Below are 19,700 nucleotides of genomic sequence, written 5' to 3'. Positions count from 1 at the left end.
AGACACCCCCAAATGCCGGCGTCCTGTCAATCAACTTATGTATGGCCAGCGATTTAAAAAGTTGCAGGATTTCATTGCAGAAAGCCTCACACATGCATATTACGGGCTGCACGCTTGAGCAGTCTATTGATTCTCAACCGTCCTACGAGTTTGCAGCCGCATTTTCATTCAAATCACCCCAAAATATAAATGTACAGAAAGACTGTACAGGTTCTACAAGCATGAACATAAAGTGGATGACATTACCAATGCACTCAAACTTCTTAGCAGGTGTGGTAAGGAGCAGTTTGCCATCCATCTCAGGAGGTCCTGTGCAACGGGCGATGCCGGGTTCCTTGTATCCGGTCTTCACCCAGTTTGATAGCCAGCGCAGGTTACAGTCACAGTAAAGGGGGTTAGCACCGATAGCTCTACAAGATCCAAAACATATTACATGTTAGGAAGAAATTAATTTACACCTTAGTAGTCTACAACAGTACATCGATAAGGCAATAACCAACCACAGACACCACTGGCTGTTTGACAGGTATAATGTTGTATAAGGAATGGCAGAAATGGAATTACAATTATGTAAAACAAGTCACAAATAAAGATCCTACTGTAATACTCAATTAACCTTAATTAGGCATGGACCCAACCACTGTCTTGGAACTCTTATTACACATCTATGGTTAGGGAGGCTGTGAGCTTAGTACACATCTATGGTTAGGGAGGCTGTGAGCTTAGTACACATCTATGATTAGGGAGGATGTGAGCTTAGTACCCATCTATGATTAGGGAGACTGTGAACTTAGTACACATCTATGATTAGGGAGGATGTGAGCTTAGTACACATCTATGATTAGGGAGACTGTGAGCTTAGTACACATCTATGGTTAGGGAGGCTGTGAGCTTAGTACACATCTATGATTAGGGAGGATGTGAGCTTAGTACACATCTATGATTAGGGAATCTGTGAGCTTAGTACATATCTATGATTAGGGAGACTGTGAGCTTAGTACACGTCTATGATTAGGGAGGCTGTGAGCTTAGTACACGTCTATGGTTAGGGAGGATGTGAGCTTAGTACAGATCTATGATTAGGGAGGATGTGAGCTTAGTACAGATCTATGATTAGGGAGACTGTGAGCTTAGTACACATCTATGATTAGGGAGGATGTGAGCTTAGTACACCTCTATGATTAGGGAGGATGTGAGCTTAGTACAGATCTATGATTAGGGAGACTGTGAGCTTAGTACACATCTATGATTAGGGAGGCTGTGAGCTTAGTGCACATCTTTGTTTGGGAGGCTGTGAGCTTCATGCACATCTATGGTTAGGGAGGCTGTGAGCTTAGTACACATCTATGGTTAGGGAGGCTGTGAGCATAGTACACATCTATGGTTAGGGAGGCTGTGAGCTTAGTACACATCTATGGTTAGGGAGGATGTGAGCTTAGTACACATCTATGATTAGGGAGGATGTGAGCTTAGTACACATCTATGGTTAGGGAGGCTGTGTGCTTAGTGCACATCTATGTTAGGGAGGCTGTGAGCTTCATGCACATCTATGGTTAGGGAGGCTGTGAGCTTAGTACACATCTATGGTTAGGGAGGCTGTGAGCATAGTACACATCTATGGTTAGGGAGGCTGTGAGCTTAGTACACATCTATGGTTAGGGAGGCTGTGAGCTTAGTGCACATCTATGTTAGGGAGGCTGTGAGCTTCATGCACATCTATGGTTAGGGAGGCTGTGAGCTTAGTACACATCTATGGTTAGGGAGGCTGTGAGCATAGTACACATCTATGGTTAGGGAGGCTGTGAGCTTAGTACACATCTATGATTAGGGAGGATGTGAGCTTAGTACACAATTATGATTAGGGAGGCTGTGAGCTTAGTACACATCTATGGTTAGGGAGGCTGTGAGCTTAGTACACATCTATGATTAGGGAGGATGTGAGCTTAGTACACATCTATGGTTAGGGAGGCTGTGAGCTTCATGCACATCTATGGTTAGGGAGGCTGTGAGCATAGTACACATCTATGGTTAGGGAGGCTGTGAGCTTAGTACACATCTATGATTAGGGAGGATGTGAGCTTAGTACACATCTATGATTAGGGAGGATGTGAGCTTAGTACCCATCTATGATTAGGGAGGCTGTGAGCTTAGTACCCATCTATGATTAGGGAGGCTGTGAGCTTAGTACACATCTATGGTTAGGGATGCTGTGAGCTTAGTACACATCTATGGTTAGGGAGACTGTGAGCTTAGTACACCTCTATGATTAGGGAGGCTGTGAGCATAGTTCACATCTATGATTAGGGAGGCTGTGATCTTAGTACACATCTATGATTAGGGAGGCTGTGAGCTTAGTACACATCTATGATTAGGGAGGCTGTGAGCTTAGTACACATCTATGATTAGGGAGGATGTGAGCTTAGTACACATCTATGGTTGGGGAGGCTGTGAGCTTAGTACACATCTATGATTAGGGAGGATGTGAGCTTAGTACACATCTATGATTAGGGAGACTGTGAGCTTAGTACACATCTATGGTTAGGGAGGCTGTGAGCTTAGTACACATCTATGGTTAGGGAGGCTGTGAGCTTAGCACACACATCTATGATTAGGGAGGCTGTGAGCTTAGTACACATCTATGATTAGGGAGGATGTGAGCTTAGTACACATCTATGGTTAGGGAGGCTGTGAGCTTAGCACACACATCTATGATTAGGGAGGCTGTGAGCTTAGTACACATCTATGATTAGGGAGGATGTGAGCTGAGTACACATCTATGATTAGGGAGGATGTGAGCTTAGTACACATCTATGATTAGGAAGGATGTGAGCTTAGTACCCATCTATGATTAGGGAGGCTGTGAGCTTAGTACACATCCGTGATTAGGGAGGATGTGAGCTTAGTACACATCTATGATTAAAGTAGCTGTGAGCTTAGTACACATCTATGGTTAGGGATGCTGTGAGCTTAGTACACATCTATGATTAGGGAGGCTGTGAGCTTAGTACACATCCATGGTTAGGGAGACTGTGAGCTTAGTACACATCCATGATTAGGGAGGCTGTGAGCATAGTACACATCCAGGATTAGGGAGGCTGTGAGCTTAGTACACATCCATGATTAGGGAGGCTGTGAGCTTAGTACACATCCATGATTAGGGAGGCTGTGAGCTTAGTACACATCCATGATTAGGGAGGTTGTGAGCTTAGTACACATCCATGATTAGGGAGGCTGTGATCTCAGTACACATCCATGATTAGGGAGGCTGTGAGCTTAGTACACATCCATGATTAGGGAGGCTGTGAGCTTAGTACACATCCATGATTAGGGAGACTGTGAGCTTAGTACACATCTATGGTTAGGGAGGCTGTGAGCTTAGTACACATCTATGATTAGGGGGGCTGTGAGCTTAGTACCCATCTGTGACTAGGGAGGCTGTGAGCTTAGTACACATCTATGATTGGGGAGGCTGTGAGCTTAGTACCCATCTATGATTAGGGAGACTGTGCGCTTAGTACCCATCTGTGACTAGGGAGGCTGTGAGCTTAGTACCCATCTATGATTCGGGAGACTGTGTGCTTAGTACCCCTCTGTGACTAGGGAGGCTGTGAGCTTAGTATCCATCTATGATTAGGGAGGCTGTGAGCTTAGTACCCATCTATGATTAGGGAGACTGTGAGCTTAGTACCCCTCCGTGACTAGGGAGACTGTGAGCTTAGTACACATATATGATTAGGGAGACTGTGCGCTTAGTACCCCTCTGTGACTAGGGAGACTGTGAGCTTAGTACACATCTATGATTAGGGAGGCTGTGAGCTTAGTACCCCTCTATGATTAGGGAGGCTGTGAGCTTAGTACCCCTCTATGATTAGGGAGGCTATGAGCTTAGTACCCATCTATGATTAGGGAGACTGTGAGCTTAGTACACATCTGTGACTAGGGAGGCTGTGAGCTTAGTACCCATCTATGATTAGGGAGACTGTGAGCTTAGTACACATCTGTGACTAGGGAGGCTGTGAGCTTAGTACCCATCTATGATTAGGGAGACTGTGTGCTTAGTACCCCTCTGTGACTAGGGAGGCTGTGAGCTTAGTATCCATCTATGATTAGGGAGGCTGTGAGCTTAGTACCCATCTATGATTAGGGAGACTGTGAGCTTAGTACCCCTCTGTGACTAGGGAGACTGTGAGCTTAGTACACATCTATGATTAGGGAGACTGTGCGCTTAGTACCCCTCTGTGACTAGGGAGACTGTGAGCTTAGTACACATCTATGATTAGGGAGGCTGTGAGCTTAGTACCCCTCTGTGACTAGGGAGGCTGTGAGCTTAGTATCCATCTATGATTAGGGAGGCTGTGAGCTTAGTACCCATCTATGATTAGGGAGACTGTGAGCTTAGTATCCATCTATGATTAGGGAGGCTGTGAGCTTAGTACTCATCTATGATTAGGGAGACTGTGAGCTTAGTACCCATCTATGATTAGGGAGACTGTGTGCTTAGTACCCCTCTGTGACTAGGGAGGCTGTGAGCTTAGTATCCATCTATGATTAGGGAGGCTGTGAGCTTAGTACCCATCTATGATTAGGGAGACTGTGAGCTTAGTACCCATCTATGGTTAGGGAGGCTGTGAGCTTAGTACACATCTATGATTAGGGAGACTGTGCGCTTAGTACCCCTCTGTGACTAGGGAGACTGTGAGCTTAGTATACATCTATGATTAGGGAGGCTGTGAGCTTAGTACCCCTCTATGATTAGGGAGGCTGTGAGCTTAGTACCCCTCTATGATTAGAGAGGCTGTGAGCTTAGTACCCCTCTATGATTAGGGAGGCTGTGAGCTTAGTACCCATCTATGATTAGGGAGGCTGTGAGCTTAGTATACATCTATGGTTAGGGAGGCTGTGAGCTTAGTACCCATCCATGATTAGGGAGGCTGTGAGCTTAGTATACATCTATGATTAGGGAGGCTGTGAGCTTAGTATACATCTATGATTAGGGAGACTGTGAGCTTAGTACCCCTCTATGATTAGGGAGACGGTGAGCTTAGTACCCATCTATGATTAGGGAGACGGTGAGCTTAGTACCCCACTATGATTAGGGAGACTGTGAGCTTAGTATAATTAGGGAGATTAGTTTAGTACATGTGTAAAGGGCACTCTGTAGTTCTAGGAGTCATCCTGTGCAGCTAGATAAACCTGTAATTTCTTACCTCTGCTACTAAGTACCTATTACTATATATTACTACTCACCGTTATAATATGTAAAATGAATAATATATACAGCTTATACATCACTTGCTGTGCTATTCATCCTCCACTGGCTGCAAACCAGCAACAGCCGTATACTCATGCCCATGGCTGCTAGTGTCTGATTCATAAGACTCACATTATCTGCTCTTTCGTCCGTCATCATATTCCATCTTAATGGATTAATAATAAACTCTATAAATCCTATGACTTTTCCCAACTGAGCCTTATCATCTCTTCTTCTCACATGTGTATGCTGCTAATTAGCTAAGACAATTGCTGTATGTGTCCCGTCCATCCTACACTCCATACATCTGCTTGGGGATGGGTAGAGGATTCCTTTGCTGTCTTACTGTGTGCTGTCCACCAGATACGAACGTGGTCACCTGTGCTGGAGCTCAGACAAATCTATTGCACCCAGCACGGCGCAGGTACAACCCCAGCTACTAGGAATGATAACTGAGGATGTAAGAGCAGTGGGAAGTGTAGGCAGGACAGTGAGCAGGAGATTCCTCCCCACGTGATCAGATGCCTACAGCACACAGCTCTCATACTGAACAGTCGCTCCTTCCCCAGTTTCTGAGTACGGAGTTGTATCTTTATTAATGATCAGGAAACGGCCACCTCTCCTGCATTATTGCAACCTGCATCTTAACTTTATCGATCCATCATCTGTTGACTCTAAGATCAGATCTGCACTTTAAGTATTACCTAATTATTCTCATGTAAACCATCTGGTAAAATGCTGTAGCACTGATAGAGGTCTCCACAACATTGACCCGTTAAACTTCAAAAGCTCCCACCGCTCAGACCTCCAGCTGCTAGTTAATAAGCAATCACATTTATCTCCCGGTCCGTGTTCCCTCAGAAGCCAAGCTGTGGCTTCAGTGCACGGTTCTTGATGGTTTTCTCCGTAACGGATTACTCCGATCCTTTTTTTTTAAAGTTCATGATCTAGGCAAATACGTGTATTAAGTATAAGCTTGTGAGCCTGGTCCTCTAACCGCTACCTCTGTCTGTTGTTACCAGGTCTCTTGTCTTACTACTGTGTACTGAATGTCCCCAACAGGAAAGCACAAAGGAGTACACTGGCACTATACAGTATAAAGTAGATGTGATTAAAAATAAATCTATTTAAGGTGACTATTGTATAAGTAAAGCACAGTAGAGGCTATTGTTTGCCTTCTCTTCCCAATTGTCCCCCTTCTACCTGCCACACACTACTGACACACTTAGAACATGCAGCCTCATCCCTATTCCCTCAGTCCTCTGAGCCACCAACCCGCTCACCCATGCTAGCTAAGCTATCTAATGCTCCCCTGAGACAGTGGGCCTTTTCTAATTCTAATTCACTCTTTCTGACAAAATCCTTCTTAGATGGACAAAACCATGTGCAGTGCAGGTGGGGCAGATGTTACTTGTGCAGAGAGAATTAGATTTGGGTGGGGTTTTACTTCCAAGTGAGATCTATATTGCAGTGTAAAAATAAAGCAGCCAGTATTTTCCCTGCACAGAAACAAAATAACTCACCCAAATCTAATTTTCTCTGCACATTTTACATCTGCCCCCCCTGCAGTGCACATGGTTTTGTCCATCTAAGAAGGACTTTGTCAGAAAGAGTGAACTAGAATAAGGCCCAGTGTATCAGAGCGTGGGTCTGTGCTGCTTCCTAGATAACACATGGAATCTCATGGATTAAGCGGTTATCTGACAACACTTGGGCAATCTACAGATGTAGGCCTGCACATCGTTGCCGCACCAATGGCCGGCGTGATCCTGAAGCTATGCACGTGAGTTTAATTCATTCCTATGGCTCAAAGAAACGCAGAGAGCGGTGGTGACACGGCGTAGCCTTTCTGATCCACGGGTGTGACACTTTCACAAGCAGCCATGGCCCAGCCATGATGAGCGTGGCTATATCTGTACCAGAACAGAAAGGTCCTTGTCTATCAAGTATAATTTGTCCTAAACACAGTTCAGATTTCAATGGAGCAATGTAGAGGTTGAGCAGTGTGGCCAGGGCAAACACTGGCTGTTTGAGAAGGGGACCTGTTTATAGTTATTCCAGGGCCACACAATTTCTGTTGGAAGCCCAGCTGATCTGTAGGGAATCTGAACTCTCTCTGCACATCTTACATCTGCCCCACCTGCAGTGCAGCATGGTTTTGCCAATTTGCATGCTTTTTTGCTTTGCTAACAAAACTGAATCAAGCCCATTTTTGGAATAATAATCTTTAAGAAAGCGTGCCACTAGGTGGCGCTCCGGGGCGACCAGCAGGGTGGAATGGATTGCTCAGGGCAGTGTTAACATTTGCGAACGCCTAAAAGCTTTCTGTGCAGCTATTTTCCCCTTTGTTTAACAGCCGGTGAGGCGCAGTATGCTCAACTGTCACAAATCACACAGCGAAGAAAGGGATTCCTGGAGATACTCTGCAGCAGGCATGAGCCCTCTTTGTTCCGTATGAAAAGCAGTTACACCATGCTCCATATCAAACAAAGGCCTCGGAGTGAGAGAAGGAACCAGTTTGGCTGCACTCTCTTAGAACCAACACAGTGCGACATGAATGCAACCAAGTAGAATGGAGCAGGGAACGCAACAGGTGGAGGTGAGGGGGCAGAACTGCAGGGAAATATTTCTGCTTCATTGAATAACTAGGGAGCACCCTTATTAGGTACTGGTTTCCTAGCACGGTGCCCCCGATGTCTATCTTACGGCATCTGATCGCATCGCATGCCATATAGCCGCATACGATGCATGTGATGCGATGCGTTTTTTAATTGTACAAGCACCCTAATGGGTGCTTACAATGTTAAATGCACCCCCACGCCACCCCCACTATCAACGCAAAGGCGAAGTGCAAACCTGAACTGTGGCGAGCGCAGCGAACCCGCAAGGGGCGGCGGTACGCGTCCTCCGACCTTTTCATACCCCCACTATCTACGTCGGCGTGGAGTTGACTTTAGATAGTGTGGCGAGCGCAGCGAGCCACCAAGCCCGAAGCGTGGCGAGCGCATCGTATGCGATATTTTATTGAACAATATCGCATTGCATCATATACCTTATACCATCGTATAACTTATTTAGTATAATGGCATACGATGCGATGGGCGCCGTGCTAGGAAGTACCCCTTATTATATACCATGGCCCCTGCATGGTGAATATAGAACATTAGGATTCCTTCACATCACAGGTTCTCAAACCCGGTCCTGAGGACCCCACACAGATCGGTTACCTGTGTTTTTTTTTTTTAAATGTGACAGTGATACACAGTGCTCCTGCCGGGTGACCTGGAAAACACGTGTGATCCTGAGGGCTGAATGTGAAAACCGCTGACTTACATCCTCTATCAATGTACACGTGTCTTTGGGGTGGGGAGGGGGACTTTTTGGAAAGAAAGATAGGGGATATATTCACTAGTTCGACCCTATTTAGGTCGACATGCATCGACAGGGCTTAGGTTGACACCTGAAATAGGTCTAATTTAAACACAGGGAAAGGAAAGTGGATGGGTACAGATGCACAAGCTCTTAGCACTTAGAATATGACAGTAAGATATAGGCTAGAATTTTTTATCCACAATAAGATTGGTAGTCTGCCGGTATGCAGTGTTAGGTGTGTGGAGGTGCTCCCCTGAGAGTAAGGATAGAACAATACAAACAAGAAAGAGAAAGTACTCTCTGGTTTTGGGGGCACGACTGTAAATGTTTACTTTAAAACATAACTTTTAATGTTTTTACAGTAAAGAATAAAATATACTCACAACACAAAGACTACAACAAGACAAATACGAACAAACAAATAAATGGTGTGGGTGGTGTTTAAATTATATCACACACTCACAGGATAATGTGTAATATTATCTCCATATTCCACATTATTTTGGTCACCACTGGTTTGGGTAATTTTGGGTGACGTATTCTTAGACTACTGACAATATGGATTTACAATTTAGGTAATAGATTTGCGAAGATTCTTAACTCTTATGCTGGGTATTACTCTAATGCGGTGTAATGTGCAACAGGGCAGGTGGATACCTCTACATGGGGTGACTGAAATCAGTCAGTGTTGGCAAAAGAGCCCAGTAGGAGATAACGGAATATCTCTCCCCTTGATCCCTGCCAATTGACGCTGAATACAATTCAATTTATCAGAGGATGTGGTATATTCCTTTAGCAGCCCATATAATAGATATTGAGCTGCGTGCAAAATTGCCAATCGAGGTAAAAACAGCGGCACAGCGGGAGATATCTCACCCTGTGTTACCTGCCTGTTATCAATGAAATAGGTTGACAGGGCTGGAAGGTTCACACAAGCATTAGGTCAACAATGGGAATGTTGACAGTCAAAAAGGTCGACATGATTTTTTTTCAAGAAAACTTGAAAAACTCATGTCGACCTTCCCATTGTCAACCTAATACTCATGTCAACCTTCCGACCCGGTCGACAGATGATTTCAGGTGTCTATCTAAGCCCTGTAGACCTTCAGTGGTCAATCCAATGCATGTCAACCCAATGACCCATACCTGAAAGCTAGTTACAATAAATCCATGCACAGTGTGAACGGGTGCCAGCATCATCCTGGCTTACCATTCACACTGCACCGCGAGCTGGGTTAAACGCATGCTCACTACCCAATCTGCGCATGCTCGCTACCCTATCTGCGCATGCTCAGATCCTAATTCCCGGCATGCAGCTCTGCACAGCACGGCGGTTAGAGGACACGCCGCCCACCCGCTTCCACCATCACCCCAGTACACGGCCACACCCTGCACCGCTGCACATGTAACTCAATGGGTAGCGTGGGCGCTTTGGTGGGGGTGTCATTAGGGAGGCCAATCCCGGGATTGAAAAAAATGCCCCGGGATTGACCTCCCTAAGCCAGCCATACCCGGGAAAAACCCGTGTACGAATCTTAGGTGCAACCCAGAATAGCGATGTGAAAGGGGTATAACTAAATACTCTCTATTCAGTGTCTGGAACCCATTTAAAGGGCCTATCCACTGATGGAGGAACACAGGCCATGTGAGAGACCCAGAACACTGCTTCAATAACTGACACAGTGGATGCAATCTTACATTGATGCATCATAGTCAGGGCTGTAGCGAGGGGCGTGTGACCGGTGCGGCCTCCCAAGACCCCGAACCGTTTCAGCCCACGTGGCATCTCTACTTGGGTTAGAGGAATGATATTCTGCAGCCTTTGCACTCACTTTCTTGGTTACATAGCTGCAACATAATACGCTGTACAAACTGACACAGGAGTGGACGTAAGGACGCACACAATACTATTTGTTTCATCCGCAGCCTTCAGTGTTGAAGGAGATACTCACAATACTAGTTATTCAGATTACACAAGCGATGCAAACGTAATGTGCAATGTCCCCTTGCATGCACAATGCTTGCTGCATTCAGCACACTATTATAATCTAACTCTGTGCCCACTTGGACTGTGAAGTAAGACAAGTCCGTTTCAAAGAAAAAACTCATGTTGAATTTTTTGACGTGTCGACATTTTAAATGTCAACATTTTGAATGTGTCAGTGTTTTTATTGTCTGCCAATGGTTGATGGTATTTATACCGTCGGTAAATTGACTGAATCCCATTTCAGCTGCAATCTGCAGCTCACAAGTAGATAGGCTGCAAACTATTTTGATTTACATATTATTACAAATGATGTGACATAAATTTATTATTATTTATTTATTTGCAGTTTCTTATATAGCGCAGCAGATTCCGTTGCGCTTTACAATAGTAAACAGTGATAAAACAAACTGGGTAACAACAGACAGACATGGAGGTAGGAGGGCCCTGCTGCAAGCTTACAATCTATAGGGATATAGGAGGGAAACACAAGGACAGGCACCAGTAATAGCATAGCAGTCCCAACAAGTTACAAGTCCAGAAGGGAAGCTATATAATACATAAGTGCCTCAGAGGGTTATGCGTGTAGAACTTAAATAAATGTAATCATAGCCAGATTAAGGGATGGGGGGGGGGGGGGCACAGGAGATACTGTACCCTGGGCCCCCCTTTGTCACTGTGGCATCACTTGCTCTTCGGATTCCTATCCCAGTCCCGATAGAGAGCATTTGTCCCTCCTTTAATGGACTATGTTGGGAGGATGGCACAACCTAATATACTCCCTTTCCCCGGGCCCCCCTGGTTAAGTGCTCTGCCCCCCCCCCCCAAGCCTTAATCCAGCCCTGAGATAAATACTGTGTGGTGTTCCCTTTTAAGCTTGTACGTTTAGGCTTTGATGTACTTACAGGTGAGAGAGAGATGAGACATCGGAGAAGATTCCTTCTGGCAGAGAGGAGATGTCATTCCCATGGACAGACCTGGAACCAGAAATGTAGTATCCGTGTAAGTATTATTTCTCGCAAGCAGAGACGTATCAAGCCTTGGAGAGAGGTAAAGCTGAGAAGTTGCCCAATGGCACCAATCAGCTACTAAAGGGGAAACTTACTAACCGCTGATTTTGGCTTGTTTCCAAAACCGACAGACAATGATGTTGGATTGTAGGCGAAAAAACAGCATTAATATGAACGGGTTTTGTCTGTTAGATAACAGCCGATGTCTATTCCTGTCAGATTTCTGCATGAGACCCAACCGCAAACCCAACACTCCGAAAGATAGCAACACAAACACACATTGCTGCCGCACATCACAGAACACCGCCGCAAATTGCAGGTCACTCCCAGTCACCCACCATGGAAATGAATGGGGATGTGCTGATTGGTCGGTGAATGGGAATGGCCATATTCTGACCAATCACTGTGTCCCCATTCATTCCTATGGATAGTGCCTGTGATTTTCTATCATTCACAATGGTGCAAGTAGCGATGTTTTTTTGTAGTGCCGGATGTTACAAGGGACAAGGTGGATGTGTCCCCTTTATCTGTCACTGTGTGTTTATTTAATAAAATACTGATCTTGTCTTTTGTTTAATATTTTTTTTGACAGGTGTATTACAGGTGCTAGCGGGCATGACTTCATGACTTGATACATCTCCCCCAGAATGCTGCAGAGACATTCTCTCCTGCCTATAACAGAAGGGACACAAAACAGAACATACAAGAATTCCAACTCACAGGAGCCGCAAGGATCGCAGACCCTCAAACGCCAAGGGAGGAATGCACCGCAGGGAGTTATAGCTCAGTATCCTGGTGGAATGAAGCATGACAATAGTCAGTAACAAGTGCACCTATTGTAACCTACCTCCATTCTAGTAAATGCTAATTATCTGTTAAATATACACTTAAGTCCATATGCAAAGTATAGCTCTCCGCTACAGGCAATTAGGTCTCTAAATCCCATGGCGCCACTCCCGGGTGTCACCCTTCCAGGGGGTGACACCAAAGTGCCGCCTCCTCCGCAGTGATAGGAGCCAGGTGCTGCAGTGGGACATAATCCTGCCGCACTCGGCTCCCGTCACTAAGAAGGAGCCAGCAGTGCTGGAAGAGTCTTCAGAGGGAAGCCCACACACCTTTGGGGGTAAATTTACTAAGATGGGAGTTCTATTGAAGATAGGATGTTCCCCATAGCAACCAATCAGATTCTATATATTATCTTCTAGAAGGTGCTACATAAACAAGAAGTAGAATCTGATTGGTGCTATGAGCAAAATCCTTACTTTAATAAAACTCACATTTTAGTAAATTCACCCCTTGGAGTGAGGTAATCTGAGGTTTCACGCAAAACCATGCCCCCTTTAGTGATGCCTACGGAGCTAACGCAAGGCTACACCCTCTTTTCCAGTCTGAATATTGGCTGCACCAGGTGTCACCAACCCTGGTGCTGCTTCTGCTAAATGGACTCAAATTAACGCACATTGAATCAGCTCCCTACACACAGTGGACACAGACATTTTTGGGGACTGAACCAATACACACAAGCCTGTCCATTCAGTTTGAAGGTGGTTATATCACTGATGAAAGATTGCCCTGTGGCCAAGTACATGTGTGTCCACATACATCTATCGTAAGCTCCGTGTGACTCAGTAGCGCCTGGCATGTTTTTGTGCGACTTTTTCCCATTATAATCAGCCTACTCTAAATTAATATTTTCCATCCCTCTATCATCGGAAATCAAAGCCTCCCGCACAGCTCCGGGCTCCTGCTGTTATCAACCGGCATGAAACTGTCACGCTGTACAATGCACAAAGTCACGGTTATGGAGGCAGAGTTCTAGCTACAAAGAACGTTGTGCGCGGTTTAAGGAGGCTGCAGCAGTGATCTATACAGCAGACCATTTAGAACTCCTCTGCTCCGTTCTGCAGACGGCTCACAAGAGACTGCCCTGATTATCTGATACATACTTTCAATGAAACAAATAGTTGTGCCTTGAATATTATGCGTCATTCTCTGGATAGCAAAGCACAGACAGAAGAGCCGCACATACAGCCGCGTATGACCTTGCCAAAAGATAATGACTTACAGCGTGGTGAGCTGACTCATATTCGTAAAGGACGAGTTGCTCAGGGAGCTGATTTTGTTATTGCTCAGGTCTCTGAAATACAAGAGATCAGTACGATTAGAATGACAACAATTTCCCTACATTCCAGGGACCGGGTCTTTGCAGTGGTGACATTGCCGAGACAAGGGGCAGGGTCTCCTAGGCGTATAAATATCCGGCACAGGGGAGCAGATGGACCACATACAGAGGGACAAAGATGGGGACAGCTGGCAGGGTTAGGCCTCCTGGACACCGTATAAATACAGAGCCTGTGAGTTATTACCAGGATTTAGCCTATTGACTCTGACTGTAATGTGCTGCATAATCCATTAATAAGGTAACACATGATTAGTTTTGATCTGCGTTTTGTAACTACACAAATACTATTTATTCTGTGATGCTCCGCTGTGTAACTAGCATTCGGCTGTAACACCGTTGTCACGCACCAACACTCTGAGACACTGGAATATTGCAGCAATGTTCATGATAAGGTTACACACTGGCCATAGAAAATGGATTTCTCCTCTCCTATCATAGAGCGGGGAAATCAGAAGAGCGATATAGGAATGGATTTAGCACCGGGACAGATCACAGGTTACACACAAATAAAAGGATATGTAAATCTGTGCAAACGCCTTCGGTGACTATCACAGTTGCCCCCATGAAAACGCTGGGTACTCCCTCGGGAACGCAGATGGGCCAATGCCTGCCGGGGTCGGGCGGCTGGCATCACACATGACGTCAGCGCCCGCCCCCTCTTCAGCGGACTACGACGGAAATAAAAGTCAGTTTAGACTAACGTTTATTTCCAAAGGGGAGAGAAATCATTCAATGGTCGATTTCTCTCCCCATCAGCAACATGTGACACATGCCCTAGCATGTTACGAGGGGATTCGACCGCTGCGTAGCAAGAGGTACTGAATCAGGCCCATAGATTCCTGAGTTTAGGAACCACCGGTCTAATCAAAGTGTTTCTTAAGGCCACATATTTCCAACTGACATTTCCCCCGATCTGACCAGAAACTGCCAATCGGCGGCTCCAGTTGACATTTCCCCCGATCTGACCAGAAACTGCCAATCGGCGGCTCCAGCTGACATTTCCCCCGATCTGATCAGAAACTGCCAATCGCCGGCCATTGATGATTATCAATCCATCACAGAATTGGGGAAATCCTTGCTAATTTGGCATTTAAGGAATGTGTTCTCCTTCGACGGGGTGGTGTTATGGTGCTCGCTAGGCAGCGAATGTACATTGCCTAGCGAGCCAACCTGAATAAGGCCCTAAATGTAATGGTAGAAGATGAGCTATGAGCCCCCTTGTCTCGGCAATGTCACCACTGCAAAGACCCCCGTACCCTCTAGCTCTGGGCAACCTCATTTTCAAAGATGTAAAGTGTTTACGCTTGTACTTACACCAACTGCAAATACTTGAACGTAGACAGCTGCCTGGGTACCAGAGTGAACTGATTGCCATCCAAGTACCTGGAAGAGGAGATAGCTGTTACTTGTGGAACTCTGAGGACCGTGACTTTCTAGAGGACTGCAGATCATTGCACAGGTGTCGTTTCTAATAAGATATTACTTCTGTATAGTAATCAGTGGCGGCAGTGATAGGGCCGGGGACCCGTGTGCGTCCGTGTTTGTTTATGTGTGCGCCTGCGACAGATTTTGCTGTGCAGGGGTCTCTAACAGCAGGTGTCTGTGCCACCATGTGCCTCATATGCTACCTTGGAGGATATGACAAGGATACAATATATAATAATGTTAGAGGTCAAATCACTGTAAAGCAAACACTATAAATACATCCTAAGGTCACATAACTGTTTAGTGCCTTAGAATATTCTTATTCACACTGGGGAATCATTATCCCATATATAATTTATAGAACAGCTCAGTGACTGATTATATATTTATAGTTCCCATTAGGAGGCATAGCAGTGTATGCACATTGCTACATGAATGGATATGATGCTTGTGTTAGGTGATCCTGGTCCTGTCTCCTCTGACATCACACCCTTATAGTCAGGTGACAGATGACATCAGACACACAGTAAGTGGGGGAATGACGATGAGGAGAGCGTGACGTACAGCTCAGTGACATTCTTCGGGATCCCCCGCGGTAGAGACAGCAGGTGCTTGTTACTACACCGGACCACCGTATCCAGGCAGGTGCACTCCTGGGGACACTGAGGCTGCGGAGCGCAGGTCAGCTCTTCCTGGCCTATAAAGTGACAGAAACAGTTTTAAGATATGCAAAATACTCGCCATCTATCAGCCTGTGCCAATATGAGTAAGTCTGACCCATCCACAACTCTGTGACTGAGGCAGGCTGATCGAGGCCGGCGCTAATGTCACAGGCCCTCCCTTAAAGCGCCTGCATTTTTTTAGATGCTCCCAGAAAATGTCAGGTGTCCACCCCCCCCCAAACACCGACTTCCTGTCCGTCAAATTGCGAGAGGATTGCGATTAGATACTTCAGTTATTTTTGCTTGCGCATGCGCCCTACGATCCGGGCACATGTGCAGTCATTTGGTCATTGAAAATAATTGCCTATTCGCACAACAACGATCGGCTCTGAATCAGGCCCAAAAAGATTTCACATAAAATATTTAACACGAGGCAGACTCTTCCGGCTGTGGGATGCCGGATGGGCGATGCGGACCCTTGGATTCGTTAACAAGACAGGTTCTATAGTCAATAGTCAGGGTCAATAGGTAGACAAAAGAAAAACAGAGATAGTAGAAAATGTTAAGAAGGTCAAAATGTCCACATTTAAATGGTTGATACAAGTTATTAAAGTTCTTTTGTTGTCATTTTGTATCAGCGCATGTTACCGTTCCCAATCGCCATTTACCTTCTTCACATCGGAAGTCAGGGAAGGCCACGTCCTGAAGGGGGATTTGCCGCAAGAAGTCCGGGTTCTGACAGCGAGGGTTCCCGGTCACGATCTTCCTCTTCCTCAGCCAGTCCCCGAGCCAGGCCAGTTGGCAGTTGCAGTTAAAAGGATTCGCCAGTAAATTCCTGTCGAGATAAATTGAGGCTGGTTACAGAAAAAATAAAGGCAGTTGAAATAAGTGTGGTTTCCCACGGCAACGGATAAAATGCTTTAATTATGTATGTGTTTATTTATTTATTACGCAGTAGAATAAGAACTTCTTTTTTTGAAAATGGCTGGAACATCCCATCAATATACACTGCGCTCTTTGGGGATCTTGTTCTGCCCATTATATCAATTTTAATTTAATTTATCAGGTATTTGTTTAAAATGCTGACAGAGAGTCTACGCAGAAACCAGAGAAGCCGGGAGCCATGATCCAGGCTTATAGCTACAGAGTAAGGATGTCTTCTGCTGATTCTGAACGTTGACTTAAGATTTCACATAAAAGCTGCAACGTACACTAGTAACTACAGAGAGCACCATTTATAATGGAGGCAGCTGCCTATAATGTACAATAGAGATGGGAGAGTTTGTAAAGGGCCATTAATATTCATCCTCCTCGCTAACGGCAACAGCAACAAACACATAAACTGGATCAATAGTTTAATCAGCGTTGCTCAGCAGTATCCCATGCCGACGATCTGGTTACCGGTCACGCCTTTCCTCCCTCGCTACTTACGGAATTCTGTGTTATGAATATAGTTTCGCTCTACTCATTTGAAGCCGCTATAGCGCGGTAGCGGTGAGCCAGGCGCAGGCTCCGAGCCCACCAAGGATGAAGAATCTGCAGAGACTGTAGATGCACTCTACCAGAAAGTGTATCTAAGCAGACTATGTAAAAATTCAATTGGCTGGCACTTCTAATCCCTAAAAATAATAAAAAATCCAACAAGATAGAGAGTGCAAGCTGTCAACGCTGCTGAGTTCTGTGTTCCTAGCTGTGACCTTGGTGTGCCAGTGGAGGGCGCTGGATACTTGAAACAAGGCGGCTTTAGGAAGCGGAATGACATGCAGCAACTTGAGATAACTGGCACAAGGGAGCAGCTGGGTCAGAGAGTTGGTTGTAACCAGGAACAGGGGCCTGATTTCACCCAATTTCGGCAGTTAGGGCCGTGAAATCGGGCCAAAGTGCATGTGTATGATAGCCTATCTAATCTGATGCGCGGTCCTGTGTTCATCGGATCAGATCCGGAGATCATATGTGCTGCACATATGATAAATCTTACGTGCAGCCATCAGCAGCACATCGTGAGTGCCTTTAAGCAATCACGGTGTATTGCATCTGATGAGGGGGGACTCCGGGGCCGGGCGGGGGGGAGCCGGGCTGGGTGACTCTGGGCAGGGGGACAAAGATAGCCGGACGGGAGGAGCAAATATAAAAAAAAAACATACATATGAATAGGCAGCCGACGATTGGCTGATATCTCAGCCAATCAGCGGCCTCCCAAATGGAAGACCGAGAGGCGTAACTATAGCACCGCAGCCCCCGCGGCCGCGGGGGTGGGGGGGGGGTGCTGTGCATGTGTGGGCGCCGGGGGGCTGTGGTGCTATAGTTAGCCCCCTCCCGTCCGCCGATCTGCCGCCCGACCATCCGCCGCCCGCAGCCTTACCTGACTTCACTGGTCCCGTCCCGGCTCCCTTGCTGGCTTCATTCTTCTGCTAGTGAGACGGACCACAATAAAATGTCCGCCCCATATAGCAGACAGTTCTCTGAAACTGTCTGCTGTATGGGGGCGGACATTTTGTGTTGGTCCGTCTCACTAGCAGAAGAATGAAGCCAGCAAGGGAGCCGGGACGGGACCAGCAAGACAGGTAAGGCTGCGGGTGGGGGGGCGCCCAATTCCTAGTTACGCCACTGGGAAGACCGCTGATTGCCTGAGAGAGCTCTCAGACAATCAGTGGCTGCCCATTCAGCTGTATGGTTTTATTTTTTATACTCCTGAAGCCTTGGTCCCGGCTCCCTCGGCAAGGAGAGTTGGCGGGTGGCAGAATTTCAAAAAACATTTCAAAAGACTGGACGGCCCTCTGATTGGCTGTGAGAGAGCTCTCTCAGCCAATCAGTGGCCGCTTGAATGTGAGGCCTCTGATTGGCCAATCAGAAGGCCGCCCAGTGTATTGAAATGCTTTTTCAAATTCTGCGCCCGCTGCTGACTACTGCTGCATGCCAGCCCTCTTCCAGCACCCGATGGCATGCAACATCGGGTGCTGGAAAAAAGCACTTACGATGTGAACAAATGCAATGGGACAAGTGTATGGGCACCATATGATCTACAAGATCCGATGAGCACGAGAACACGCATCGGGTCAGATCAGATGTCAAACAGGTCCAATTTTGCCAGTTTCCATCCGATATATCAGCCCGATCCACCAGAATTAGATGAAAACAGGATAAAATTCGACCTGTGTATGGGCCCCTTAAGATGCGATCCTAGAAATTCTGCAATACTGCACTGTGAATGAGCTGCCTCCAGGTTTCACTTTCACTACATTTTCTCTAGAATCTAATTACGTTCATATACCGTAGTTTCAGTTGGGAAAGAAACAATAGTGATGACATTCTGCAAAAAAGACAATACAGTCACGGTATATGCCTGCCAGCAACTACATTGTAAACAACAAAGGAACAAACAAAGCAAATGAGCCCAGGGCATTATGAAACGCATCAAAATCGGTGTCATTAAAGGTGATCTGCAATTCTGCTACTCATCCATAGCAGTGGATCACTTTTACTGACACATTCCATAGGGGATACGGTTGGTTGGTCGACCTAATGATGGTCAACAGTCATTAGGTCGACACCACTGGGTCGACATACTGCAAGGTCGACAGGTCGTTAGTTTTTTTTTAAGCCAACATTTGCCGACAGGCAGTATTTCATGCCCATGCGAGGGGACGCGGTGCACTTAATCCTGTGTCCTTGTCGACTGTGTCGACATTCAGGAAAAAACAGTGAAAAACCCACGTCGACCTTTTGACTGTCGACATTGTCCATGTCGACTTAATGCTTGTGTTGCCCTTGTCCCATGTCGACCTAGAGCCCTGTCGACCCAGTCGAACTAATG

The 19,700-nt window shown here is 46.1% G+C and overlaps 1 protein-coding gene across 3 annotated transcripts in view; it reads right to left on the bottom strand.

The window, feature by feature from the left end:
- Positions 1-19,700, bottom strand: part of SLIT1 (slit guidance ligand 1) — a 305,558-nt gene that overhangs the window by 28,223 nt on the left and 257,635 nt on the right. For all 3 annotated transcript variants that reach the window (XM_083149614.1, XM_083149615.1, XM_083149613.1), the window contains 7 exons: positions 16,555-16,721; positions 15,789-15,921; positions 15,114-15,182; positions 13,683-13,754; positions 12,338-12,409; positions 11,513-11,584; positions 247-410 (listed from right to left, as the gene is read on the bottom strand). In XM_083149614.1, coding sequence (XP_083005740.1) covers positions 247-410; positions 11,513-11,584; positions 12,338-12,409; positions 13,683-13,754; positions 15,114-15,182; positions 15,789-15,921; positions 16,555-16,721 — 749 coding nt within the window. The remainder of the gene's footprint in view (positions 1-246; positions 411-11,512; positions 11,585-12,337; positions 12,410-13,682; positions 13,755-15,113; positions 15,183-15,788; positions 15,922-16,554; positions 16,722-19,700) is intronic.

This window comes from Crinia signifera, chromosome 6, assembly GCF_055691185.1.
Source record: "Crinia signifera chromosome 6, ASM5569118v1, whole genome shotgun sequence".
NCBI classification, from domain to species: Eukaryota; Metazoa; Chordata; class Amphibia; order Anura; family Myobatrachidae; genus Crinia; species Crinia signifera.
The sequence above is the reverse complement of the archived record's forward strand: the minus strand, read 5'-3'. Positions and strand labels throughout refer to the sequence as shown.